The sequence below is a fragment of the Cydia fagiglandana genome, chromosome Z (genome assembly GCF_963556715.1).
Source record: "Cydia fagiglandana chromosome Z, ilCydFagi1.1, whole genome shotgun sequence".
Taxonomy (NCBI): Eukaryota; Metazoa; Arthropoda; class Insecta; order Lepidoptera; family Tortricidae; genus Cydia; species Cydia fagiglandana.
Window position 1 is genome coordinate 28773542 of NC_085959.1, and position 27787 is coordinate 28801328.

General features: G+C 38.6%; 3 protein-coding genes across 7 annotated transcripts in view; 1 reads left to right on the plus strand and 2 right to left on the minus strand.

Annotated features, from left to right (window-relative positions):
• The window catches only part of LOC134678983 (E3 ubiquitin-protein ligase TRIP12), an 81118-nt gene extending 70013 nt beyond the window's left edge, over positions 1-11105 (minus strand). For all 4 annotated transcript variants that reach the window (XM_063537745.1, XM_063537743.1, XM_063537746.1 and 1 more), the window contains exon 1: positions 10768-11105. The gene's annotated coding sequence lies outside the window, so the exon portion shown is untranslated. The remainder of the gene's footprint in view (positions 1-10767) is intronic.
• Positions 11106-12531: 1426 nt separating this feature from the next.
• Positions 12532-15552, minus strand: LOC134678337 (zinc finger protein 135). Of its 2 annotated transcripts, none has more exons than XM_063536867.1 (4): positions 14616-15552; positions 13483-13680; positions 13250-13353; positions 12532-13026 (listed from the first exon to the last, which is right to left on the minus strand). In XM_063536867.1, exons 1-4 carry the CDS (start codon positions 15484-15486, stop codon positions 12553-12555), a joined length of 1647 nt encoding a protein of 548 aa, XP_063392937.1. In that variant the 5' UTR covers positions 15487-15552; the 3' UTR covers positions 12532-12552. The 2 variants fall into 2 exon arrangements, with proteins under 2 accessions (XP_063392937.1, XP_063392938.1); XM_063536868.1 differs by having other exon boundaries at positions 15352-15491.
• Positions 15553-17100: 1548 nt separating this feature from the next.
• LOC134678986 (coiled-coil domain-containing protein 39) overlaps positions 17101-27787 on the plus strand; it is a 31033-nt gene continuing 20346 nt past the window's right edge. Inside the window, exons 1-14 of the mRNA XM_063537752.1 lie at positions 17101-17348; positions 18784-18892; positions 19200-19347; positions 20604-20761; positions 21243-21362; positions 21592-21693; positions 22214-22405; positions 23430-23555; positions 24039-24128; positions 24656-24782; positions 25402-25490; positions 25583-25680; positions 26040-26169; positions 26388-26582. Of these exons, the coding sequence (XP_063393822.1) occupies positions 17221-17348; positions 18784-18892; positions 19200-19347; positions 20604-20761; positions 21243-21362; positions 21592-21693; positions 22214-22405; positions 23430-23555; positions 24039-24128; positions 24656-24782; positions 25402-25490; positions 25583-25680; positions 26040-26169; positions 26388-26582 (1812 nt within the window). The 5' untranslated portion in view covers positions 17101-17220. The remainder of the gene's footprint in view (positions 17349-18783; positions 18893-19199; positions 19348-20603; positions 20762-21242; positions 21363-21591; positions 21694-22213; positions 22406-23429; positions 23556-24038; positions 24129-24655; positions 24783-25401; positions 25491-25582; positions 25681-26039; positions 26170-26387; positions 26583-27787) is intronic.

The window sequence follows — 27787 nt, forward strand, 5'->3', positions numbered from 1 at the left end:
TTATTTCCACACAAAAAATAACTGATTTGCATTCCCTAATTAACGCATACATTTCGGAGTATGTTTGAGAAAATATATTTTTGGAACGTTGTGAACTCGACTGTAATCTCGCCATCATTAAGAAAAATTTACAATTGGGTCAGTTAAAATGAATCCGCTATTTTTGACGGGGTGCAATACCCCAGTGCAGTGAGTCAACGACCGGCCTAGTGGAGTACGCTCGCCCCCGCTCGGCATCGGAACGACTTTGGAACCCTAGTGGTTCAACGACCCTTTGTCGGCCCCTCGGTGCAGCCCCTGGCTAAATTGTAAACGCACCAACTACTCAATCGAAATTTTGTAATTCACTTGGAAATTAAAATCTCTGTCACACTGAGAGAAAAGTACAACAAAAACACACTTAGAATTACAAAAATAAACTTAATCCGGGGACAAGGAGAGTCAACTAATAGGAACAAATTGACTTTTGCAATTTCTATTAGTTCTTGCAATTTCTATTATCTGTTTGTTGAAATTATATTTGGGATTACTGAACTGTTTGTAGAAATAAATAAACTTTACAGAAATAGTGAAACGTCCATAATTATTACTAAAACTTAATTTTTTCCCCCAGTACGGAACTGTTTTTTTAATTCCTGGTCATGATTTTTCTCTCAGTGCACATATGCACATATGGAAGCCAATACCTATAGTTCGTTTTTTTTAGCATTAGAAAGAACTTCGCAGAAGTAAGCTTGTGGTTCCAAATCCGGCACTTTTAGCGGTAATAATTTGAAGTAAATTATATGTACTAACCGTGCTACATTAGATAATTCAATAATTATTAACAATTAAAGAGCCTCATAAAAACTGTACGCTTACTTCTGTGGAGTTCTTTCTAATGCTAAAAAAAACGAACTATAACACTGTATGTACAATCAGCATCATATACATAGATAGTGACGGCAAACGTGAGATAAATAAAACGGTATACCCATCCTTATTTTTATGGTAACAAAGGCGAGTTACGATATAATTGGCTATTTTGTCGTCATTACCTCATTATCTGTTTGTTGCTGAATTTACATATAGTCGTATACCTAGTCTATTCCACATAAAGAAATAAAAATATAAAAAAATACCGTGCCGTGCCGTACTGTTAATAATAAATTGATCCGATATTATAGCACTATAAAAACCGGGCAAGTGCGAGTTGGACTCGCGCACGAAGAGTTCCGTACCATAATGCAAAAAAAAAACAAAAAAAAAGCAAAAAAAAAAACGGTCACCCATCCAAGTACTGACTCCTCCCGACGTTGCTTAACTTTGGTCAAAAATCACGTTTGTTGTATGGCAGCCCCATTTAAATCATTATTCTGTTTTTAGTATTTGTTGTTATAGCGGCAACAGAAATACATCATCTGTGAAAATTTCAACTGTCTAGCTATCACGGTTCGTGAGATACAGCCCAGGCGGACAGACGGACGGACGGACGGACGGACGGACGGACAGCGAAGTCTTAGTAATAGGGTCCCGTTTTACCCTTTGGGTACGGAACCCTAAAAACTTGTGTCAGATATTTTTGCACCCATATCTTATTGCCGGTGACTGTTCCTGATGTACATCAGCTGTATGTGGTATACAGTCAGCAGCAGAAGTTGCTAAACGGACGAGGTGTTCAAAATTACCTTGACACGCTCTTATTCTCTTAACAATACAGATCATTGTAAATACCCCGCCCGCTTAGCTACTTCTGCTGCTGACTGTATGTACTGGCAGAATGACCGCGTCAAGTGTTTTTAGGGACCCTATTACTAAGACTTCGCTGTCCGTCCGTCCGTCCGTCCGTCCGTCCGTCTGTCACCAGGCTGTATCTCACGAACCGTGATAGCTAGACAGTTGAAATTTTCACAGATGATGTATTTCTGTTGCCGCTATAACAACAAATACTAAAAACAGAATACAATAAAGATTTAAATGGGGCTCCCATACAACAAACGTGATTTTTGACCAAAGTTAAGCAACGTCGGGAGGGGTCAGTACTTGGATGGGTGACCGTTTTCTTTTTGCTTTTTTTGTTTTTTTTTTTGCATTATGGTACGGAACCCTTCGTGCGCGAGTCCGACTCGCACTTGCCCGGTTTTTTTATTGTTGACATTCTTTAGGTGCATGGGGCATTGGGTGTTAACAGAATTACTGCTGTTAGATAAATAAGTTCGTTTAATAATATTACGCAATATTGATAGCATTGATAAAACGTTTGTGAAATAAGAAGAAAACTACTTATATTCAAACATATACAAAAATAATTTCTTATAACGCTGAGAAGCGAGCCCGGTCTAATGGGAAGAAGTGGAAATAATGTTATTGCGGAAACTGAGACGCTAGACTGGAAGCAACAGATGAATGTTAAATTATTATATGGAGCTTGAAAAATGGATCCCTTATAGTTTCGTCTTGCCCGTCTGTCCGTTCGTCCGTCGTTATTCTGTCCGCCTGTCCGTATGTCACATCACAGCTATTTTACTCAAAAACTAGATTAGCTAAAATTTCGGAAAATATTAGGTGTATTTTGTGAGCCGCTTAATTTAAAAGTTAAAAAAAAATATGGGGTAGCACTATAATATTTTATATTTTGATTAACTTGATAAAATAGGAAGTAAGGTGTGAATTGACATTTTTATTTAATACTTCATACGAATTAATTATAATGTAATTCAAGTCGTTATTACTATTTTTAAATAATATTCAATAACAAAATAATATACATCAGACACAAATAATCGTTTAGTACAGACGCTACCAAGTTACTCGCTGCTTAATTTTCATTATGACAAAGAAATTATACGCGTCTCTAATCTTACAGTTTTTATCGCCCATCAGTCAACCATTCGTGAACCTTACTGCATCAAGATACGGTATACCAATGGTCAGCAAAGTGCCGCTGTAAGTACATACAACGTTTTCCAATTTTCCAAAAGTTCATTCTTTCAACGCTCGCTTTCTGTTTAAGCCGAGTAGAGAGAGAAAGCTATGGTGTTGCAACGGCACCGCTACGGATGCAAAGGTTTCGTGACGGCAGGTCGTGCTGCTTGCATAATAGGCCGCCTTCGCCACGACACCAGATTAACGATCAATACAAAAGAGCACATCAATGTAGCTTCGTTGACATGAAACTGTTTTAACGATTTTTGAATTTGTGAACGACACATAGCTTTGGTGAAAAAAGTTCAAATTGCACGAAATTCTGTAAAATATACACGATACCTATAAAGTACTTCTTTGTAAGTACTTGTTGAAAGTTTTTGAAGACACTCAAAATAAGTATTCAATTTTAACAAGGTACAGTCAAAATATTTTTGAATACACATTTTTATTGTTTATGTATTATGTATGTGACTGTACTTTATCTCCTTTGCGTGTCGGTGTATTTGCATCGGCATCTTAAAAAATGTTTTAAAATTTTGACGCATCCTAAAATAGGACTGTAGCCTGTCAAACTAAATAAAAAAAATGTCTTTGACATGGCTCAGAGTAAAAAAAATTAGTCTAGTCTAATAGCACACGGCAATCTTAAAATACAGCACCTACTCGCAGCGGGTGTCGATGTAAAGTGTGCCAGCGAAGTGAAGAAGGAGTCCAAGTCTACGCTCGTTTACGCAACTCGCGCAACTAGGCCGGCGATATTGTAACACGTGACTATTTGCCTATCTCTCGGATAATGCTCACTTTGTCAGTAGCAGAGGTATCGATTCTATAATACTACATTACATTACGATACAAATGCGAAAAGTAGGAAATTCGCAACGAGTGGCGATAAATTAAAATCGACACGAGTTGCGAAGTACCTCTTCGCACGTGTTTTGTACAACTTTTTACAGTACCCTCCTTTAAATTTTCGACATGCGCACTTAGGTATATATAGGTATTTTAAATGCACATTAATAATCTAACCTCGACATTGTACAGTCAACAACAGAGCTATGAATACAGGCAAAGTGCCAAAAATATGTATACACGACCTTAATGTACAGGCAATAAAGTACTGTATACATATTTTTGACACTTTGCCTGTATTCATAGCTCTGTTGTTGACTGTACACTATCTCTATTGTTTAAAAAACAACAATAACATATTTAGTCTAGAACTTTTGATGTTTGTGCTAAAATAATGCGGTAGCGTAATATTATTGTCACCGTGGTGGAGCCAAGGTCAAAACCGCTATGAAAGAGGGGCCGTTCTTCCCGGAGAGCTACCTATTCTACTAAAGAGTGGGAGATACAGTTTATAATATAAGAGATATTCGATCACAATGTTTAAGCGTTAACAGAGAAAAGGGGACGACGTAGGACCGGTTCCATACAAACGTAGTTCCAATTTTCCTCTCTGGATATATGGGAATGACATGGATAAATTTCTAAAATTAGATGATTATTAATTATGGCTATGCCCCTCCGTTAGAGTTTTTCCATATTTGTTTTTTTTTTATAGGCACATTTGGCCCAGCCGTGCGGCCTGTGACCTGTGGTGACGTTCCAAGCCGCGCGCTTTGTGTACATTATTAGTATTATTACACGCGGTGCGCGCGCCACTTTTATTTTCGCAGTTTGAAAGAGTCTGGGCCTTGAGGACCAATAATAATAATATAGTGCGTCAAGCAAATCTTGTCAGTAGCAATGTAAAGCAAACTAAAGTAGGGCAACACTCAAAGAGTAGTATTGCGCTAAGAAAAGCAGCAATGTACAATGTACATCGAACCAAAACTTTTTTTTCCGCTGAGCGCGCCCTGTTACGTACGTCAATTCAAATTGTCACTCGTGGATTCTCTATTGAAAATGTTTGAAATTGTTATTAAATGGTATGGACGGACAATTTAAAAGCGGTGTGTGGTGAATTTGAAGATCTCAAAATAAAATTAGAAGTGGAATATGCCGTTAAACAAGAATGTAATGAATAAAATCATTGCTTCAGCAGATAGATGTCCTATTGGATTTTAATATTTTATTAGATTTATCAGTTGGAACTGTAGGCAATGTAGGCACCTTATCTTTGATTAAGCACAATTTAATTTAATATATTGGTATTTAATGGTGACACAGCAGAAATATCTCTTGAAATAGAATCGATTCAGAATGTAAACAAAGATGATGGCTGTCATTCGCGATCCACATTCCACAGATAAAACACAGATGACACGCGATTTTCGAATTATTCGAACACAGTGTTGCTAACCCGCGATTTTTCAAATTTGCCGCCGTTTGCTACTGACAAGATTTGCTTGACCCAATATACCTAGGTTTATTAGGGCCACTTGCACCATCCCACTAACCCGAGGTTAAGCGGTTAAACCGTTAACTTAGTGGAAAATTGTACTGGTAACCATGGTAACTCCAGGTTTAACCGGTTAACCCGGGGTTAGTGGAATGGTACAAGTGGCGCTTAGAAACATTTGAATGTCACGGAAAGTAGAATCGATTGACATCTTACAAAAATTCATGCATATAGCTAATTACCTCCTACTGAAATAGACATGTTATTGTTGAAATACAATAGTCACGTATATTTATTTAATTAGAAATCATGTTCTCGATAATTACTAACGATTTCGTTGAAATCATTATCATTAGCTAACTAGTTTTTGGGAAAAGTATAATCAACATATAAAACAAAGTCGCCCGCCACATCTGCCCGTATGTATGTATGGATATTCGCGATAAACTTTAAAACTACTGAACGCATTTTCATGTGGTTTTCACCTATCAATAGAGTGATTCTTGAGGAAGGTTTAGGCATGTAATGTGTTAAGGTTTATCCGTGCATTAGCCGGGGCGTTTCGCTAGTATTTGATAAGTAATATTATTCAGTTATTAACGTATACTATATTTTTTTAAAGACTGTTATGTAAGTACAAATAATATCGTCCGGTGAATTTAGGCTCGTAAAAACAATTTGGACGAGTAGCGTAGCAATTAATTAGTTGCCAAGCGGAGCCCAGGCTCCCATGAGCCGAGAAAATGCCGGGACGACGAGATAAGATGATGTTGATGACCATTGATTGCACTCGTTTTGTTGACTGAAATGGAGGTACTGACTGATAAAAGTTTCAATCCGGTTCCGATTAAGGTAGTGAACGGATAGCCAATAGCGGAGAGCCAATTGGCAAATGCTCTGATAGTGCACTCAATACTAGATATCTGGAATGAAGCTGGGTTTAAAACAGACGTATCCGTGGAAAAGGATTTCAGCTAGCCTATGATCTTACACTATACGTCTGGTTTAATGCCATTATGCGCCTAAAAAGGGGACTCGTACACGCACAAATTCAATTCGGCAACAGCAATCAAAGCAGGCCGAATATTGCCAAACATCCTCATTGCTTTTAAAACAATTTGTGCTGCCAATATAGGTACTCTACTGCGACCGTATAATGATTTATGAATTCCAATTAGGCAGTTTATTTTTAATAAATATCAATAATCAAAACAAGGGAGGAATAGTTTTATTATGAAAAAATGTAACCGTCTTAAGTAAGTCGACTGGAACTGATGAGTTTGAACTGTCTGAACTCGTCTCATTACAAAATGACGGAATACATGTAATGGAAGCTGTATGATTGAGCGTGATTGGTTAGTTCAATATGAGTAGACATCCAGGTGGCGCTGGGCCGGCAGCCGCGGCAGAGCGGCAGGGCCGGGCGCGCGGGTCGCGGCCGCCGGTACCGTACCGACGGATCGATACAGATGCGAGCCTGCCCGATGCCCTACACTCTTGTACCCTAGCCAATTTAACATAGACCCCCGCACCGTCTGCACCTCTTTGTGGGAACCGTTGTTCAACGGATCCACGTTCTAATTCTATGGACCTCGATAAAATGGGTACAAGTCCGATAATGGCGATAATACATGTCTGACCCTGATTAAAACAATTTGTATTCAATACATTAGTCAATTTAATAAAGACAGGAACTCACTAAGAAACAAATCAAATAGTTTTTAAAAATATACTAGCGACCCGGCCCGGCTTCGAACGGGCACGTCTACCTACACTTAAACCTTCCTCATATAAATTACTGTATTGATAGATAATGAATGAAAACCGCATGAAAATCCGTTTAGTAGTTTTAGTGTTTATCCCGAATATACTAACAGACAGACGCGGCGGGGGACTTTGTTTTATATGGTGTAGTGATACTGATTTGCGGTATTTTAAGTAAATACACTATTTGTACAGTACACATTTGTATAGTATAGTTTACTACTATTTGTATAGTAAATAGATGTCATATACGAAATAACTGAACTGATACGTATTCCGTTCGTCGTCGTTTTCGATATAAGTACCTATTTCGATTGGTTAAGGCCAAGTGCTTGTCGGGCCACGCATAATCAATTATGCGTTTCTAGTGTTTTGCCAGCGAGAACATTTTCGCTCTCGAGAATTCATTCTCTTTAGAATTGCCGCACTTTCTCGATAACGTTCTGAAGACAAGAATTACCAACAAAATTATAAATACTCGCAATAAAGGACAAATTTAAATTTTTGTATCTTTGTAATAGGTAAGTAATTGATAGATATCCGCAATGCATTCAAATGCCTGTTGCATTTGAACAGATTAGTCAGGATTAAACTTAAAAAACGTATCTACATATCGCTGGCCCAATGTTACAGGGTTCTGTTCATGTTACATTTTCAAGATAGTTGAAATTCGACTAAATGTCACTAAGTATAATGGCAATGTTAAAATATCAGTTCGTACAGTACAGTGTACCTAGTGTTGGTTAGGACTCGAGTCCTCTGCTTCAGACTCGACAGCTCGACAGCCCAAGCTGAGTCTGCCGTCGAGTTTGGACTCGACTCCGTTTTTCAGACTCTTATTATTAAGTCTAAACGAATACCTTTCAACTTGTTAGAGACGCGAGTCTTTTGTAGAGAATTCAGTCATTTTCAGAGAACTCTTGATTTTTTTACAGTCAATTTCGAAATGCATTGTGTTTATGTAAAATTTGTGGATTAGGTACACAACGCCTAGTTTCTTCACTGTTGTTTAGGATTCCTACCATACTTATAAAATTCCTACCATCACTAAGTGTACCTGTATTAAACCTACGCGCTACGCTCTGACGTGTTTCAGTGTGATTTTAAATAAGGCTAGGCGAGCACGAGCAACTTCTGTCGCCGCGACTATTTTATCTCTCACATCTCTCGTCCCCGACCTAGTAAGAAAAAGCGACAGTGAAAAAAAAGTCGCACAGACAAAAGTTATTCGTGCGCGCCTAGCCTTAAAGGCGACATTTCTGTCATTTACACAATTTCCGATTGTTCATTTAAATTAATAATCTTAATAAGCAAAAAAAAAATTTTATTAGGCTATTTGACTACTAGTCGACTCAGTTTTTTTTCGAACTGTAAAAACGATTTTGCTAGTATCGACTTTATATGAAACACTAGCATGTGACGTCACATTCAAATTACCTACGTACTTACTCTTTATAGTTTTGGGTTTTAAAATAGATATTGTGTCTAAAAATAACTGCTATCTACGTTTCTCTACTAATCATCTGGTGGTTTATTTCATCATGCATGGTAGAATTGTGCAACAAGAGGGGTAAGTGAAACTTTACATATGAGGGCTTTACATTGCATTAAAGACTCGAATTTAGAGTAGGCCATAGGTACCTATGGCGCCATCGCTCGAAAAGATGGCACCATACCTTTGGCCTACCCTCGAGTAGATGGCGATACTTTTTGACATTAACATGTAATTAAAAAAAAACACATATATCAGACCGTTTCTTTTATTTTTTGCCATTTTATATATTGTGACCTTTATTGCCACCTTTGTGTTATTTCTAGTCAGGATCGCGAGCCCTTTTCAATTTCATCCTTATAGGAAAAAAAAAGTGTCCTAAAATTTCCATACATTTTTCAAACTTTCCTTTTTGTTACCGCCATACAAAGTGTATGGGGAAATGGTAACACAAAAGGAAAAAACTCTGGGTCATTTTTTATTTTATCCCAGGATTTAGGATCGAAAGAGCTCGTGATTCTGAGTAGAAATAACTTAAAAGTGGCAAAAAAGGTCACAATAAATAAAAATGACAAGAAATAAAATAAACACTCATCAGTGAAAAAATAAGTTTTATCCAAAAATTTCATTTTTGGTACAAGCTTTTATGGCTGACTGTACTTTTCTTTCCACAGGCAACTAATGCTCATCAAGACAATTCTAAAAACTCCAAACACAATTAGGTTTTGTTGTTTTATTACATAGTTCCTATGGCCACCTCCGGTCTCCATCATCAGATCAGCTTGATGACACCATAATATTGCATTGTCACCCGACTTACGTATGTATGCAAAATTTCAGCTTAATCGGAAACCGGGAAGTGGATCATATTTAACTTGCAAGATTTGATTACACACAGACAGACAGACAGACAGACATCGGTCAGGTGAAACTAAATAAAAGCTTGTAATAAGAATCAAAGTCAAATGGCGTTCTGATTTGTGTTGAAAGATGGCCGTAAATGTACTGACTACATAATCAACAATACATCGGCTACACAGGCAGGGTCACTACCCATTAGGTCCGCGGTTCTCAAACTTTTTTGCTGACGGAACCCTTTCGGCAAGCGAAATATTTGACGGAACCCCAAATTAAAAATTTTCGTTCATCACTGAGGACCAGATATACCTATAGAAGAGCTGGTTTTCTTTCTTATTATTACAAGTATATTTTCGCGGAACCCCAACAGAGGCTTTTCGGAACACACTTTGAGAATGGCTGCATTAGGTCGTCAATAATATATATATATATATATTTATATATATAGTAATACTATATACATAGGTCATATAAAATAAGATTTAGCATAATATTTTTAACTAATTAGTGAGTTCCAAGCAAATATATTTTAAAGTTTCAATAATGTCTTGTTTTGATTTTGAGTTTAGGTATTTTTTCTTTTATTATCTTTATAACGCATATTTTTTTTGGTATTATAAATTTAATATCCCACAACTGTTTTCTAAGACCCACTTGCACCATTCCAATAACCCGGGGTTAACCAGTTAAACCTGGAATTACCATGGTTAAGAGTAGAATTTGTCACTGAGTTAACGGTTCAACCACTTAAAGCCAGGTTAATAGGATGGTGCAAGTGGGCCTAAGGGTAGATAAGCACAGAATTTATGAACCAGAACTGCTGCTTCCTAAATTTGGGGAAAGAGTACTACCATAACAAAGAGTTAACATAATTGTCTCTACAACATAGTTCTACAATGTAGAATATGGCTGACTGGCCAAACTATATACAAAGATTTGCAGATATAAAAAATCCAAAGCATTTAATTAATCCTAACACGTATACCTATCTAGTGTTTACTAATATGTTACAGGTTACAGGACCTATTTACCAAGAAACTAAACCAAGAAGAATTATAAAAAATCTTACTGAGGAAAATATTCAGCATCAAAATATACCTACAGAAACAAAATAGGCGCATCTACTACAAACTGTGAGGAATAGCACCATTAAGAAATATAAACCGTAATCACTGCAGAGTAGCGTGCAAGACGGGCATCCATTTGTATTAAAATTCTTGTGGCGCATAGGCTTTAGTTGCATGAATAAACAAGGATGGCGCATAATACCTTGCGTAGGTCGTCCTCGACAACAAATAAATAATACGTGGACATGTTTCGACACTGAGTTGCATCACCTTACCATAAACTTAACACTCGTTTTCTTTAATATCTTAACAATGTATAATATCAATTTACTTACAGTTTTAATGTGTCCCCCGGATACAGAAGCAGCGATCTACTTTGGCCTCGCCTGTTGGCCTAATTTAAACACATCGCATGTACCATAAATAAGACGTAATAAATCGCAAAACGCAGTCCATGTATCATTTGTGACAAATTCTCAGTCTCATCTACTTTACACCAATTTCGAAGTAAATTACATAATCACTGTTAGGAAATGGTCACTACCGAGATGTAATGAACGACACTATTTAATTTAGATCCATACTGATTTTACAAGTACTCGATCGAGGAGAACAAAAACAGCTGGTATCTCATGTTTTTTCTCTCTACAAGTGCCAGCCACAGCATCGTAATGGTACGACATACAAATGCATTATTTTTCTACCATTTCGCATTTTCTACTACCAACATAGCAAGTCCAATGATTACTTGTGGCAACTTTCACAGTTCGACAAAAGGCACCTACAGACGACGTTGCAACAAATGTCATAATTGGAAAATCTAATCGCATGTGATTTGCAATAATACATTGCAGCATTTGGTCGATCCATGGTATTTCTATTGAATTCGTTGCTCCTACTTAGCCCATAATAATCTTAAATCACTTGCCATTTATTGCAACGTCTTGAAGCCTTTAGTCAAACAGGACGTTTTGAAAGCCGTAAACAGACTATCGCACTCTAACTTATAGCTACGTCCTTAATTGGTCCTTAACGCACGTACGGTGACCATCTTCTTTGCACTGCAAGATAAAAATTTATAATAATATCCCCACATATTTATAAACTGAAAAATCAGATTCAATCTTCATAAACCGTCTAAAATGTAAGCTGCTGGATAAATGTTACTATTCAATAACTGAATTTATGGAGGATGATAATATATAACAATATAGGTTTAGTACATTAAATATAATACTTATATAGGTTTAGTACATCCTAGTTCATAAATATAAGTATAGTAATAAGTAATTAATGAACAATGTTTTGTTATACCCTTCCAGGGTCCATTATGTAACGTATATGTAACATACTGGTATGCAAAAAAAGGTCTTATCTTATCTTATCTAAGATTACAGAAAGTATCCTATTTTAAAGGTAAGCCATCACGTATAATCAATTGAGCCTCATAGCGGCCGTCAGCGGCCGCGTCAATGTACCAAAACGTAAGGTTAGCTGACTGGAAAAGTTAAATTCAGGAGTACCGTGATGCGATTATAGCTTGTAACGATAGGATAAAAACCAATACAAACACCCAATACCGGGTGTGGCCTGTAACATGAGCAAATAATTAAAACATAGATTGTACTCCTCAAACGGTGACACTTTTGATCAACAACTTTTAAAAATTATGAAGTATTTAGACTCCCTTTTTTTCATACAAATAAATATTATATTCAATGGACGCTATCGCCACGCCATATTATTGTGATTGACGTTGCTTGTCAAGCCTTAAACATAACAAAATTCGCAATACATTGCGTCTTTGAATAACCTTTAAAGTGTATTAAAAATCAAACTACAAGTTATTTTCAAAAGTCGCTGAACAAATGTTGATCAGTATGAGGAGTACAGCCTACAGTAAAATTTTTTGCTCATATTACAGGCCACACCCGGTATATTAATAATATTGATTCAATCATGATTCAATATTACATACTTCCAAAGACACTTGACACCATTGCGATTTTGGTCACACTTTTGATTGACAGGAAATCGGATAGTGGTTGGGCAACAAAAACAGATCGATTACGCATGGATTACGCTATATTTTATGATAGAAATGCATTATATTAAACACATTACAAGAATAAGTTAAATTCTTTATACATAGAAAACTCTCCTACTTCATATTTCTCTTGCTGAACTCCATTATAATCGTCTTCTTTAGACAAACATAAGTTTTTGAAAGTTTCTGATGGTGAAGGAATATTCTTGTCTAATACAGGACTATTGGATTCAGGTAACACTATATTGTCCTCATCAGTTACCTGTTTCGTAGAATTTTTAATATTATCATTGAATGCTTCGGCAATTAGAGTAAAATTATCAGTTTCTGTATCTTCTAACGAAAGCTTCGCCCCCGTCCGTACTAATTCTGCGTTTGCTTCCGAAACTTGGTGGTATTTCATATTTTCACAACTTTCTTCTGGAGAGCCTGAAGGGGATGAGGATGGCTCAGGATGTTTTCTTTTCAATTTTTCTACTAGGTCACCAGTCTGTCGTACTACCGTGCCCGGTGGCTGAGCTTGGCACTTATGAGTTCTCTGGGATACCTAAAAACATACATACATGAATAGTCCGATCACATGTCGTGGCGAGCCGTGGTCAAACAATGTTTAGGAATTACACAGACGGGCTGCATCCCAAATTTCAGGTGATCCCATCCCACTCCCGGATCTGCTTGTATGAAAACTGCAGTCAGTATGCAGTATACAGTACAATGGGACTTGTACCTCAAATGGAGACCGTCGGTGTCTAAAATTAGTCGATACATACTTTATAGCGAAAACTTTTGTCACAGGCTGTGCATTTGTATGGCATAACACCAGTGTGAATGCGTCGATGGACGAGGTAGGACACTCGTTGCCGAAAACATTTACCTGCAATTAAACAATCGAGATTTTATGACAACATTATTATTTCTCCAACAGGACAGGCTATGCCTAGGCGCACTAGTGTGGGAGTCAGCATAAAATAAAAATGTACTACTTGAACGTTTTGTTACGCACCACATGTCTCGCAAGAGAAAGGCTTCTCGCCGGTGTGGATCCGCTGATGGTTGTGCAGAGTGGAGAGCTCCTTGAAAGCGCGACCACAGTAACCGCACGTATGCGGCTTCTCGTCGTTGTGGTACAGCAAGTGTTTATGGTAAGATTGTTGGAACGTGAACGTCTTGTTGCACTGCGAGCAGGCGTATGGCGTTTCACCTGAAAATGGAAATTGATTAGTTTAGTAGCTTTCATCGCACTGATAATTTTGGGGCAATCGTAAACATTTTTCTACTGATGGAACATACTGGTCCTACAACCGATTGAAAATGAATAAATCTGTAGTTATCATCTTCCTCGCGTTATCCCGGCTTTATTGCCACGGCTCTTGGGAGCCTGAGGTACGCTTGGCAACTAATCCCGAGAATACGCGTCGGCACTAGTTTTTACGAAAGCGACTGCCATCTGACCTTCCAACCCAGAGGGGACACTAGATTTGGTTGGCGATTAGTCCGGTTTCCTCACAATGTTTTCCTTCACAGAAAAGTGACTGGTAAATATCGAATGACATTTCTTAATACCTAATTTAATAGTATACAATAGGCCTAATCCTAATGCACTAGAAACAGCAGCTTGTGGAAAAATGTGGCAGGACCATTATGATGTAAAATCTTCAATAATTAACGTGCGGTTAAAATTATTAGATAAGTAAAACTGTTATAAGCAAACATCTATGCCTCGATTCGAACCAAAGTACGAGTACGTACGGTGGCGTTGCTACGTGTTTAAAATAATGTATTTCTTTAAGATTTTCAGTACCTCTCTCTCTCTCTGTCTCTACCCTGAGGTGGATCTAAACCCATGCACATTTTTGTTTAATTCATGAATAGCAAGTTAGATTCATGGTTATTATATAAAGTATGTACAACATGAATTGCACAATCAAGATTTAGTCATGATTTAGCATGATTTAACATAAGTAGTTAATACATAAAAGCAAGTAAGTAAATCAAGTCAAGAAAAATCATTAGTACACAAGTTTTTAATCTTTGCATTGCATTACAACTAATACCACATTACACATCTGACTTACATTCTCGCATGTTAGTATAAATTACCTCGCAACTCGCAAACGAACACCAATTAATTTTAACCTGTGTGAAGACGCTTATGCTTCTTCAGGAAATATTTTGTAGTAAAACATTTTCGACAAACATCACACTGCCATTGTTTATTGTCATTCCTCTCGTAATTGCTGGGTTTATCATTGGCAGGAAAATGTTGATTGCCGGAGCCAATTTCATTTGCCGAGTCGGTTTGCGCGTTGCTAGTATCGGATTGAAATCCGTAATGTGCTACTCGCAAGTGAACCATGAGGGATCCCCTCATCTTAAAGTTTTTTGGACATAAATGACATTGGTATCTTGAAATGCTGTGATTAGAATTATCGTCTATATTGTGTATAAGGCATCGATGCATTCTCAGAATTATTTCGTCCACGAATTGGATACCGCAAATATCACAGGTTGTATTGACTTGCAACTGCGACTTTTCCTTCTTAATAGATGAAACCTTTAGAGCAGCCGCTTGAACTCCACCTTCAGCCGGTTCGCGTGATGGGTCTAATAATACTGGTGCCGTATTTGCTGGCATTACTGGCAACTTTGGATATATCTTGACGAATTTCACGGGTGCATTTGCCGTAGATGTTGTTGGTTTATTTTTAGCCGTTGACGTTCTGGATTTCTTCTGATTAGTAGAGGTGACTGGAATGTTTGCTTTTGATTTACAGGTTTCCGTAAATTCATTATTTTTCTCGCTAATATCTCTTGTATTAATTAACTTTACATGAGTGAATAAATGGATAGTCAACTTGTCCAGTCCACATACCTCTTCTTGACAAACGGGACATACAATTTTGTTAGTGGACACGTGTATTAACCGGTCCCTAAGTAATTGCACAGACTCGAAAACACCACTTTGCAAACATATCGGACAGGGCAACGATGCAGCATCTGCACTCATAGTCCAGATAATAGCTAATTTATTCGTTTTATTGTTCAGGGGCGGCAGTATGCCGCGTTAGACAGCGCGAAACTAAACTTCTAATGAGTTATTTTGGGAAAACAGCGCACATATTCTTTTGGCCGCATTTCAAGTTTGGTACATAATATGATACATTTATGCGATGTTTATGCGCGATGCTTTATATCAGAACAGAAATTAAAGTTATACCTATTTTCGACTTTAAGAATTCAATGAAAATTCCAATATTGTTAGGGGTTGTGCACAAATCACGCGAGGTATTTTAGGCTACTTTTTGACCCCCCCTCCCCCTTGGTGATATTTGGTGAGGTTTTTGGCTACCCCCCTCCCCCCACGCAACCTCACGTGTATTTTTTTGAATTTTTTTCATCGACCTAATTTTAAGATAAATAGTGTTGTATTTAGAAAATATTGTTTATTTTTCTATTTTCGTTAAATACATTAGCTATTTTGAAGTGCAGACTTGCAGAGTGAAGATTTATGTTTAACGAAACCGAGAAAAAGTATTTACTCATGTGGTTGGTTTTTTTTTCTTAGTTTCGTTTACTGTAGAAAAATACACGTGAGGTTTCCTTATACCCCTCCTCCCCCAACGTGATCTATCGTGAGTTTTTCGTGACCCCCCTCCCCCCATCGAACCTCGCGTGATTTGTGCACGACCCCTTATCATATTATCTCTTTTGTTTTGTCTACCTACTTAATCTGTATCGCTCTTGCATATTTGGATATTTACGATGTTCGTCACGGTAGGCCCTCTGATCTCTAATAGTTTTAATGATAAATAAGTTCTTAAAAAATGATTTCATGTCATATTATAGAATACTTAACCAATTTGGTTTCTTTTATTTGGTTTGCTTTTGATTTGACAGAGACCAAGAAAAGTCTCCAGCGATTTTGATAGCCCACACAGTGCAAGTGTTATTTAAATGATACTAACATCTATGATTATTCATAGAAGTTAGATGTTTAAAAAGACACTCTTGCACTGCTTAGACTATCAAAATCGCTTCAGACTTTTCTAGGTCTGACTGTACCTACTACATATTTTAGTAGTTTATTTTAAGGTACTTAGGTAGTTAGTTACCCCGAAATAGGCAAGTCGGTGTGATTCGAGTTATTCATGAGTTATTGGAATTTTGGACGTCCGTTTCTATTGCTAGGTAGACTACTAGTGACCATGAATCTAGTATAACTAGATCAGGCACGAGGGTGGAGGGGGGAGGGGAGGGGAATTTATTTGGTCTTAAATGTATCTTTCAGTAGGAGTAGCAGCGAAAGCGCTATTATTGTTTGTCCTTGTCACAGTCTCACAGTTGCTTAAAGTAAATCTGTACGAGTCCGAGAGTTTACCGCAAAAATTGAAGCCGCGAACGCGGGTGTTGAGTCGAGATCGCAGATTTGCGAAATCAACTACACACTCGCGTTTGCGGCTTCGCGCCGCGATTCGCGGTCGAGTGTTGAGCGGGCTATACACGCGTTTAAAACTGTTTCTGAACGCAACTTTAATGCTGGTGGTTGCTTATTTGTCAAACGTCAATGTCATATTTGTTTTTAAATATACACACTATGGCGGTTTACTTTGCTATTTATGAGATGATGTTGTTTGGTTTTGGTTGTCGTGGTATTACGAAGCAATCATTATTGATCTAACTATTGCCATATTTTTTAGAAACTAATTTAGTTTACTCCTTTAGTGATTGTCTAGTCTTGACAATGGAGGACCAACAGAAAGCGCCGCGCTACATGACTAAACTATTGGATGCACTTGGTTGGAATCAAGGAACAAGAATTCCTCTAGCAAATCCTGATAACCAAAATCTAGAAACCCTCTTAATTGATAGGTGAGTAAATAGGAATAAACTTAAATTCTTCTTCTTCGCCTAGCCTTTTCCCATATCATTTGGGGTCGGCTTTCCTCGTCATTCTTCGCCAGGCGTATCTTATCTGGGTCGTCGAGACATTTATTTGGGCTTTCTTAAGGTCTTTGTTTATGACGGACATCCAGGTCGTGGGGGGTCTACCTACCCGATCTTTTGGGAACGATGTTGATGTTAAGGACTTGTCTAAGGTTGCCTCCAGAATCTCGCGAACTAAATTGACAGGTCAATGTGCACAAATGATACCACAGTTTGGCCAGTGCTGTTTATATCGATATTTTCTAAAAAGTTTGAATTAGAGAATATCGCGAGAATTCACCGCTAGCGGCGCTACTGTTGCGCGGTCAGTTAAAATGTATCTTTAAGTAATTTAAATTATTTTACAAATGTTAATTGGTATTTCGAAAATTGTGCATTTTTATAGTAATAGATACAAGAATATTGGATAAACATATTGTAGGTATATTCAATTACACAAACGGGTCTACCGCGATATAATTTCATTGTTTTTACCTTTAATTCCGACGTTTCAGCTGAGTTGCACCAGCTGTGGTCACGGAAAGACTGACGTCCCAACAAATGTCAACGGAGATATTAATAAAACAACACTAAACTACCCGAAATTAGTTTATAAAAATGTTCGGGGTAGACAAAGAAATTGCAGCTACCCGTTAAAGTTTAATGTTTATTGTCCACGGCACGACACGCAACACTCACAGTATCCGTACACTGGTCCGAAGATATATCTGCTGGTTTCAACATTTGAATCACTGGTCCCCAAGTAGACGATAATTTGTACCCGTCCTCTCGATTGAAATTTTTAGGGTGTTTTTTGATTTCAATCGCCTCTCTCACGATCCGCGGATAATAGTGTCGCTCGTTGGAGAGGACTTTGGGTTTATGTAGCTCAATCCAGTGATTCGTTCCTGTTGTCAATCGAGAGGACGGGTACAAATTATCGTCTACTTGGGGACCAGTGATTCAAATGTTGAAACCAGCAGATATATCTTCGGACCAGTGTACGGATACTGTGAGTGTTGCGTGTCGTGCCGTGGACAATAAACATTAAACTTTAACGGGTAGCTGCAATTTCTTTGTCTACCCCGAAAATTTTTACAAATCGAAATCGTTTGTGACCCCTTTATAATTATCACATGGGTAGTAAGTGCATCTTACTTATCGATATCATTTTATCGACATATACCCCTGACTATTTTTTCTTTGCTATTCCTGGTATCATTTTATTTGTCAAACTCATGTCAATTTAGTTCGCGAGTTTCTGGAGGCAACTGTAGTCATATGCTCTTCTGGAATATACTTAAATAATTTACGCATACGATTACAGGCTTATTTGCTATGGGCTATTATTTGTGTACAATTCATGTTGTATTTGTTGCAGACATAATGAGATACAGAGGCTGAAGGAGGCTCTTTCGCTTCAGAATCAAAAAACCAGCGATCTTAATAACTACAAGCAACATGTGCTTACTGAGTATCAGGAAAATACAGTTAGTATTCAGCTTATTATTTTTTACATAGTGCTGTGACAAAATAATTTACTGGCTACATATATATTTATTTGATTTGCTAAGTTGCTTTAAATTACATCATGGTTTGTCTATTGCCTAAATTAATCTTCTATGTATCTTCTAAATTTGTTTATGGTTGGATTTAACTCTATGCTAAACAAGATTGATGACTGACAAGAATAATTACTTATAAGATTTTTTTTATATAAAGAGACTGTACTTATTTTATTCTAGCTTTGATGTTTATACTGAGATGTTTAGTTCAATATCTGTATTAAAATTTCAGCGCCTACTATTTGCTCACAAGCAGCAGCTGGAGCAAGAGGTGAAGCTCCGCCAAATCTCCGTCAATAACTCTGACAGCCTCAACAGAGATATTACTGCATCCAACAAGCAGAGCAAGGACATCTCTGAGCGGATTGATAAATACCAAGGTCTCAGATTACCATCCTAAGACTCTATTTGACAGTTGTGTGAAAACCTGAATGTACAGTAAAGCTGCAGAGATAGTTGACCCCCCCCCCCCCAAACAAATTTCTTTACAGTGCAGGATGAACAGGAATAGTGATTCAATTTTGAAATTTAACCCTTTAACCGCCAGAGTCTGATATATAAGACATTACATATCCAGATCATGACGTCACGGTCTGATAAATAAGACAAAGATCTGATTTGGTACAATTACTGCCGGTGCACCGCGACGACACGAGCACGCTCGCTCAAAAATTCCTGGCGGTTAAAAGGTTAAAGAATTTACAAAACTAGGGTGTAATTATACATGGTGTAACATGAGGAAACCGAATAATTTTAACCACGCATTTCTGAGGTCAAAAGAAGGAAAAAATGTGTAAATGTTATTGGTAAACTTGTCACTTAAAATTGATTATTACATTTTTTTTTCGTAAAACCTACTTTTTGCAAAGTGTTACTTGTCACTTTTTGACATCTATCAATAAGGATATTTAGACTACGTCCCATAGCAGCAACATCACCATCAAAAAGGCCTTTTACACTATGTAATTAATATTTTTTTAAATAATATTATCTCTGAAACTAGGCGAATTTCAAAAAAGTTTAAACGACATTTTTGTCTCTAAATATGATCAGGAATATGCTGTTAAAATTATTCGGTTTCCTCATGTTACACCGTGTATAATTAAAAAATATAAAATTTTCATTCAATAATACGCAAAAAATATTTATAGACATAAATAAGTTTTGTGACACCATTGTCATCAGTATCATCTACTTAACATAAAATATTAAGCTTGATTATAGCTTATACTTATGTCAAATAGTATAATGTATTGCATGTATCCATGATTGGTGTTACTTTCCTTTTTACCTAACATATATTCAGTACCAGCGCGAACTACATGCTCCGAGAGTAGCCGATAACACGGGAATAACCGTATGTAGGGGTAGCGCCTACAAACAGAGAATGTGTTCGCTGGCAGTGAATGTGTTAATAGTAAAATTGTGGTAAAGTCCACCGCCAGGTGGCTTGGGTTCGACGATGGTGCCGCCCTTCCACACATTGATTGATTGAAACCAATTTTCTAACCTACCCACATATGTATTACCTAACCTTTTGCCTATGTATTACTTATGACTGTTGTAAGAAATTTATTTACTAATAACAAACAAAATGATAATAAAAATGATAGTTAGTTAAATTGTGGTTTTACAGCTAACATAGCACGCCTTCTCAAGAAAGCGGATGCTCTGAAGACCGAAGTTTGTGGGGAGCAAGGGGCACTGCAGGAATGGCGAGCGCAATTGGAGCGGAACCATGGAGACATCACTGCCATTGAACAATTCACCAAACAAGATATTTCCAAAGCAAAAGTATTTACGCAACATAAATAGCCTACAAATAAATAAAGTCCCCCCTCTTTCTGAAAGAGGCAGATAACTAATTGAAAGTCATACGCTCTTAAGGCTAGTGCGCTTGAGTTCTATATTAAATAATTATATTTTATAATTTATATTACTAGGCGCTGGTGACCTAGCGTTAAGAGCTTGCTGCTTTCAATCCGGAGGTCGCGGGTTCAAAGCCCGACTCGTCCCAATGAGTTTTTCGGAACTTAATGTACGAAATATCATTTAATATTACCAGCCATTTTTCGAACTAATCTCAATAAGGCCTAGTTTACCCTCAGGATTAGAAGGTCAGATGGTAGTCGCTTTCGTAAAACTACGCCAATTCTGGGGATTACTTGTCAAGCGGACCCCAGGCTCCCATGAACATTGGCAAATGCCGGGACAACGCGAGGAAGATAAGATGAATTTATATTAAGTACTGACTTTAATTTTAATTTGATTTTAGGCATTGGAAACTAAGAGACAACAGTTAAAAGTAGAACATGACCATATGCTAGATCGGCTGAACCAGCTTGTGTCAAATCTCAGTGCTGAAGAGAGGGCGTGTGAGCGAATATCTGTACAAGTAAGTATATTTATTATCTTCTAGGCTCGAAGTCAATCATGATCTTAATTTCTTAAAAAAATTACAATACTTATAATCTGGTTACATTTGTTTGAAATAGTTTCAAATTTATTAATATGGTGTCAATTCTACATCAAAAGTATAATCGGCATGTGACGAGGCTAAAATTCTTTTGTGTAAGTCTATACGTTACATCATAATTTCACGTAACATTGTCTTTTTTTTTCAGGTGATGGAAAGTATGGAGCAAAGGAGGCAAATGATGGACATGTGGGCATCTGCTGTCGAAAATTTAAGGCAACGGGACACGGAAATTAGACACATCAGAGAGGTAGGTCCTTTAACTTGTCTGCCCATTTCAATACAAGATTTAAGCGATTGTGTTGAAGATAAGTCATTTTATTGGCATCTTGACCAGTTGCTTTCACCCTGGAACGTTTATTATAAAATCTGTCTGCAAATTATTGTTGTTAAGGTTTGGGTAGCTAGGTAATCTAAACCCCTTATTCATAAACGTTTACTAAAGTTGACAAGCCGATAATAATCGTTTGTTGCTTTCCATCATACCAATACATCGGAAAGGGAAAAACGATTATTATCGGCTTATCAACTTTAGGAAACGTTTCTGCATAAGGGGGTAGTTATTTAGGTATCGTCTTGGGTCGTCCCATTTGTTTTTCGTCAAGTTCTTAAATTAGTCCTATTCTGCTTTCGTCACCCATTCTACATTGAAAGCCACCGACAATTGTGACGAATGTAGAATGAGTGACGAAAGCAGAATAGGACTAATTTAAGAATGTGACGAAAACGAATGGGACGACCCAAGACGATACCAATATTTACTTTTAAAGGACTACGAAGTGTTACAAGTGGAAGCAAACAACATAGCGGACAAATGTCGCGAGCAGCAGAGTTTCTGCGACCAGCAGGCCAACAACAACGCGGAGGCGGTGCGGGCCAACATGGGCCTCACGCAGCAGCTCTCCAACCTGCGGATGACGCACCAGCAGCTACTGGACCTGAACGCGACTCTGCACAGCACCGTGAGTTCCTATTACCAACATTACTAAGACCACAATCTTCTGACTGACCATCGGACCCTATGTTTTACAAGCTTTAGCAATTGTTAGTTACAATAGTTGTGTGTAGGTTAGTAGTATGGATTATGGTACGTGCTTTAAGAAGTTTAAGGAAGACCTTACACCATCGGTTTCGAACCAAAGGGTTGATTACCCCTGTAGAGGTAAAACCGCTATTTTAAGCCCGATTTAGACGATGCGAGAACTCGCGTGCGAGTTTCATACCATTGCGGGTTTTGATCGGTGGGTTGAATTGGACGTAACCAACAGTCCGCAATGTAACTAAAATCGCATACGATATCGCACGCCGTCTAAATCAGCCCTTATACAGGTAACAGAATTGATACCAGAAATGTATTTGTCAAATACAAATTTATTTATTTTATAAGAGGACATTTTTTTAAAAAAAACAGTACATAAACAGTTGCTCTGTTTGACATGAATAATTTTCAGATAAGTACGGGTAAAATCAGTCACTTTGTTAGTTGTATGACCTATCTAGGTTACGGGAGTAACAAAGTGAAAGTTACGAGTTCACTGGCTTGATAGGTTACATTAATTGAATTACCCAAATAAAAAGACACACGTGTGATAAATGAACACAGCTTTAAAATGTATTTCTATCCTGTATACTACATATAGCATAGGTAATTACTACTCATGTCATGGTCGAACCAATTCATAGGTATGCGTAAAAACTGTGAGATCCCCCTATCCACGTAGAGTGCGGTGATACAGAATCATAGACTAGTTATCCTCTAGACCGAGTTTAGAGCAATTATGTCATGCAACCGATGATGCCAAAAATGCGGGGGTGCGCGGGACGAGGTGAGCGAAGTCCCGTGCCGTGATTGGTACTTTCAAGACACGGACGTCACACAAAGACACTTTCGACTCGAACATGGAGTAAAATTATGCGTGACAGAGGGGGTAGCGCGACCATGATCAGTCTGTGTAGAATAATAACGTTATGCCGGTTGGTCTCCAGGCCCATTGCTCGCAGCGCGAGCTGCAGAACCTGCGGAACACGCTCGAGAAGCTGCACATGGAGAACCGGCGCATCATGGAGCAGCAACATCGCAAGGACGTCGCCGTCGAGGAGATTGGCAACAAGGTGCGTTTGCTCATTACAAGCTTTTAGAGTTAGACCAAGAAAAGTCTGCAGCGATTTTGATAGCCCACGCAGTGCAAGTGTTATGTATACGTCATAATTTCATACAAGTTTGACGTTTAGAATAACACTGGCACTGCCAGGGCTGTCGAAATCGCTGCGGACTTTTCTAAATATTTAACTTGCCCTCATGCCCTGTTAGTTAATTTGTTAGTGTGGGTCAAATTTTGGAAGCTACTTTTGACTCACTTCTCGGTTAAATCGGAAGACAATGCAATATTATGATGACATGGAGCTGATCTGATGATGGAGACGAGACAGGAGGTGGCAATGGGACCTAACCTAAAAACAACGGAAACTAGTTGTGTTTGGGATTGTTAGAATACTTAGAATTGTCTTGATGGGTATTAGTTGCCTGTGGGTGGGTAATTATAATTAAGTTAATGAATGTTAACTTGATCATTAACTAAAACTATATCTTTCCAGATACGAGAGATTAAGGAGAAATTAGCCGAATCAATGGACAAAAATAAAACTTCTGAACAACGTGCCAAGGAACTTGAAGCGATTTTGCATGTAAGTTTATAATTACATAAGAATGATTTTTATGTAATCTAAATCTCATGTATGATTTTTTAAATACTCGTACATGTAAATGTACCTATATGCCTTAAGCTCAATGAGCCATGAAAAAAATACTTGATGATTTAGATTTAAACCTGAATTTTAACTGTCATTGCTAGCTTTAATGGGCATCTAGCCAGTGTGAATCTATCGATCCATTGTGTAACATTATTTAACTGTACCCACCCCGCTTTTCTCGATTCTACACTTTTTTTTTAGTTTATCGCGGAAATATGTTATACTAATTTCCTAACCAGTCAAATCAGACACTTTATTTCTCTCGTAAGCTCAGTACAGTCAGCAGCAGAAGTTGCTAAACGGGCCAGATGTTCAAAATAATCTTGACGCGACTTTATTGTTAAGGGAATAAGAGCGTGTCAAGGTAATTTTGAACACCTCGTGCGCTTAGCAACTTCTGCTGCTGACCGACTGCATAGGTACTATTCCTAGATATGATTGTATCCCGGATTCCGTTGCAGGAAGAAGAGCGCTACGCCAGTAACCTGACGTTGAACCAGCAGCGCGCGATGCACTGCTCTTTCATAGAGCAGCAGAAACTCCTGGCGCTCAAGAACGAGGAAAAACTTTTCCATATGCAGCTTAAAGGTATTGTTCGATTTGTTTACGTACATGAACCAAACCTAGGTATAGTCGCACCAAACAAAGTCTGCAGCGGATTTGATAGCCCACGCAGTGTAAGCCCACGTTTAAAATGACACTTTCACTGCGTGGGCTATCAAAATCGCTGCAGACTTTTTACGTTCTGACTATACCCTACCGTCGAGCTCCAAAGTTGCTTGGTAATTTTTAGGGTTCCGTACCCAAAGGGTAAAACGGGACCCTATTACTTCGACTTCGCTGTCCGTCCGTCCGTCCGTCCGTCCGTCTGTCACCAGGCTGTATCTCACGAACCGTGATAGCTAGACAGTTGAAATTTTCACAGATGATGTATTTCTGTTGCCGCTATAACAACAAATACTAAAAACAGAATAAAATAAAGATTTAAATGGGGCTCCCATACAACAAACGTGATTTTTGACCAAAGTTAAGCAACGTCGGGAGGGGTCAGTACTTGGATGGGTGACCGTTTTTTTTTGCTTTTTTTTGTTTTTGTCCGACTCGCACTTGCCCGGTTTTTATTTAATGCATGATGCCTAAACTGCAGTGTCGTACTAATGGTTGCGGAGGAAAATTTTATTTTAGAACTTTTTCTATATTGTTTCAGCTTCAAAAGCCATCGTCAGTAAATTGGAAAAGAAAAAAGCCGATGTCCTCAGAAACCTCCAGACTTTGAAAGAGTCTCTTTACAATATCGTCAGTACTTGTTGTAAACTTTGTGTTGATATGGGATCCGTTTGAACCCCTGTAAGATGTGAATATTGATACGCTGATGTGGTTTGTTCTAGTGTTACCAAGCGGAGACGACCGGCGCGCAAGTGTCGCACATGGAGGGCGCGCAGTTAGAGCGCGAGATGTCGGCCGAGTTACTGGCGCGCGAGAACAGGTCAGATAATAAATATGTAGTTACTTTTGGTGTTGTGTAGCGCGTTAGATCTAATTTTTAGTTAATAGCCTTGGATTCTATCGAATGTGAGATTAGTTGTAACTTGCATATTTTTGCCTTGTCTTTGGATTGTGATAATCCACCGCGTTTCCAAACTTTTTTGGTACTCACTCATTGATAAACTCGTATAAGGAAATTATAACAAGCGAACCAAACTGAGAATGCTACAAAACCAAGTGTTAGATTGTCGATTGAAATTTTGAATCAAGCTTTATTAAGCTTCTAGCTAAGCTTCTTTAGTTGATACAATTCTAACTGGGTACCTACTTAGAAAAAGTAATGATTGCATTTGTTTAAAGACTGTTGGAGGTGCGCGCGCGGCACGCAGCCCGGGCCGCACTGCTGGAGCGGCACTCGGCCAAGCTGCAGGACGACATGCGCCGCCTCGCGCGGGATCTCGAACAGTTCGTCACCACCCACGTCGCGCTGGTCCGTATCATTATATTAATATATCTGAGATATCGCAATCTGCTAATTTAAAATAAATTTTAATAATGATTATCAAAATTTTATATTTGTCTCTATCGTGGAATACAATTTTTTTACCTGATTCTTTCAGCTTTCTTTCATTATTATTTTATGCCTGCTATGAAGTAATTGAATTTTTCTATAGGAAAGTAATTAAACGACATGTTTTTATATTTCAGCAAAGCCGTCTGCGCACATCAATGTTGAACGTAGAAGGCGGCGAGAAAGACTTGCGTGCGTCGCGCGGCGAGTGGCGTCGCGATCGCGTCGAAGAGGCGTTGATGCGGCTGCGAGTCGCGCACGCGTCTCGCGCACTCGCTAGCCTGGACGACCGCGCGTACAACGCCGACACGCAGCGGCTGCGGCTTGAAGCGGTGAGTTCTCTTTGATGTGGATCTTGTTGGGCCAGTGGGAAGTGCGTGAGGAGGTGCTGACGCGGCTCTAGCACACTCGCTTGCCTCGACGCCCGCGCGTGCAACGCAGATACGCGCGTCTGTGACTATTGTTCTTTGTCATGGGCCTTGGTAGGTGAATTGGCAGTGGTCATGTCGTGCGTCGATAAGGCGCTAACGCGGCTGCGAGTCGCGCACGCATCTCGCGCACTCGCTTAAGCTGGACTTCCGAGCAAAGCGGCTCTGACGCAACGGCCGCAGCGTTAGAGCCGCTGCGTCAGTGTCGCAGCGTTAACTGACGCAGATTCGCTTCCGAGCGGCGCGACTCCGGCGACAGTCGCTATTGTTATTCCATACGGTGCAGACGTGATATACTTATGATAAACCGATCAATTATGAAAATATTTTTAGAAGAAGAGGAGGATCACGATCTTTTGCTTCGTTACTTTTACAGTATGGAGCGATGTCTACCCAATTCAATTTTCAAAAGTAGAATAGACGAAGGAACTTATACCAACTTGAAAAAAAACCATTTAAACGAGGACGACGACAAATGCAGGAGCTTTTGTCGGTTTAATATTCATTTATAGATATTTTAAATATTGACATAGCCTCAAAACCACATACGATCGCAGCGACTGCGCGACAGTGCTTGCGCAGACGTAGCACGGCCGCTATCGCCGAGCGATACTGACGCGGCGGCACTGTCGCTGCGATAGTGACGCTGCGCTCGGAAGTAAGTTCATACATTTCCATACTGCATAATACTGTCGCTCTGTCGCCGCGTCAGTGTCGCTGCGTTAGTGTCGCCGGAGCCGCTGTGCTGGGAAGTCTACCTTTAGCCACGCCTAGCTGATACGCAGCGGCTCTGGCTTGATGCGATGTGTTTTCTACGAAACTTGTATGATGAAATAAAGATCACGAGATCAGATGACGAAATAGAAAGTTAGCAAGAAAGATCTAAGCGACAAAACTTGACTTGATTCGATGCCATCGATAAAATACATATGTATATTTGACATGTCTTTTATGGAAGCTGTAGTTTTGTGAGTAGAACATTGCCGAGTGGTGACCATTTCAGCCTCACATCTTTATCTGCTTGTTTTGTATACTTCCTCTTTTACATATTTGATATATATTTTTGTAATGTAATGATGTGTTGCTTGAATATAGTAGATTGTTAACCA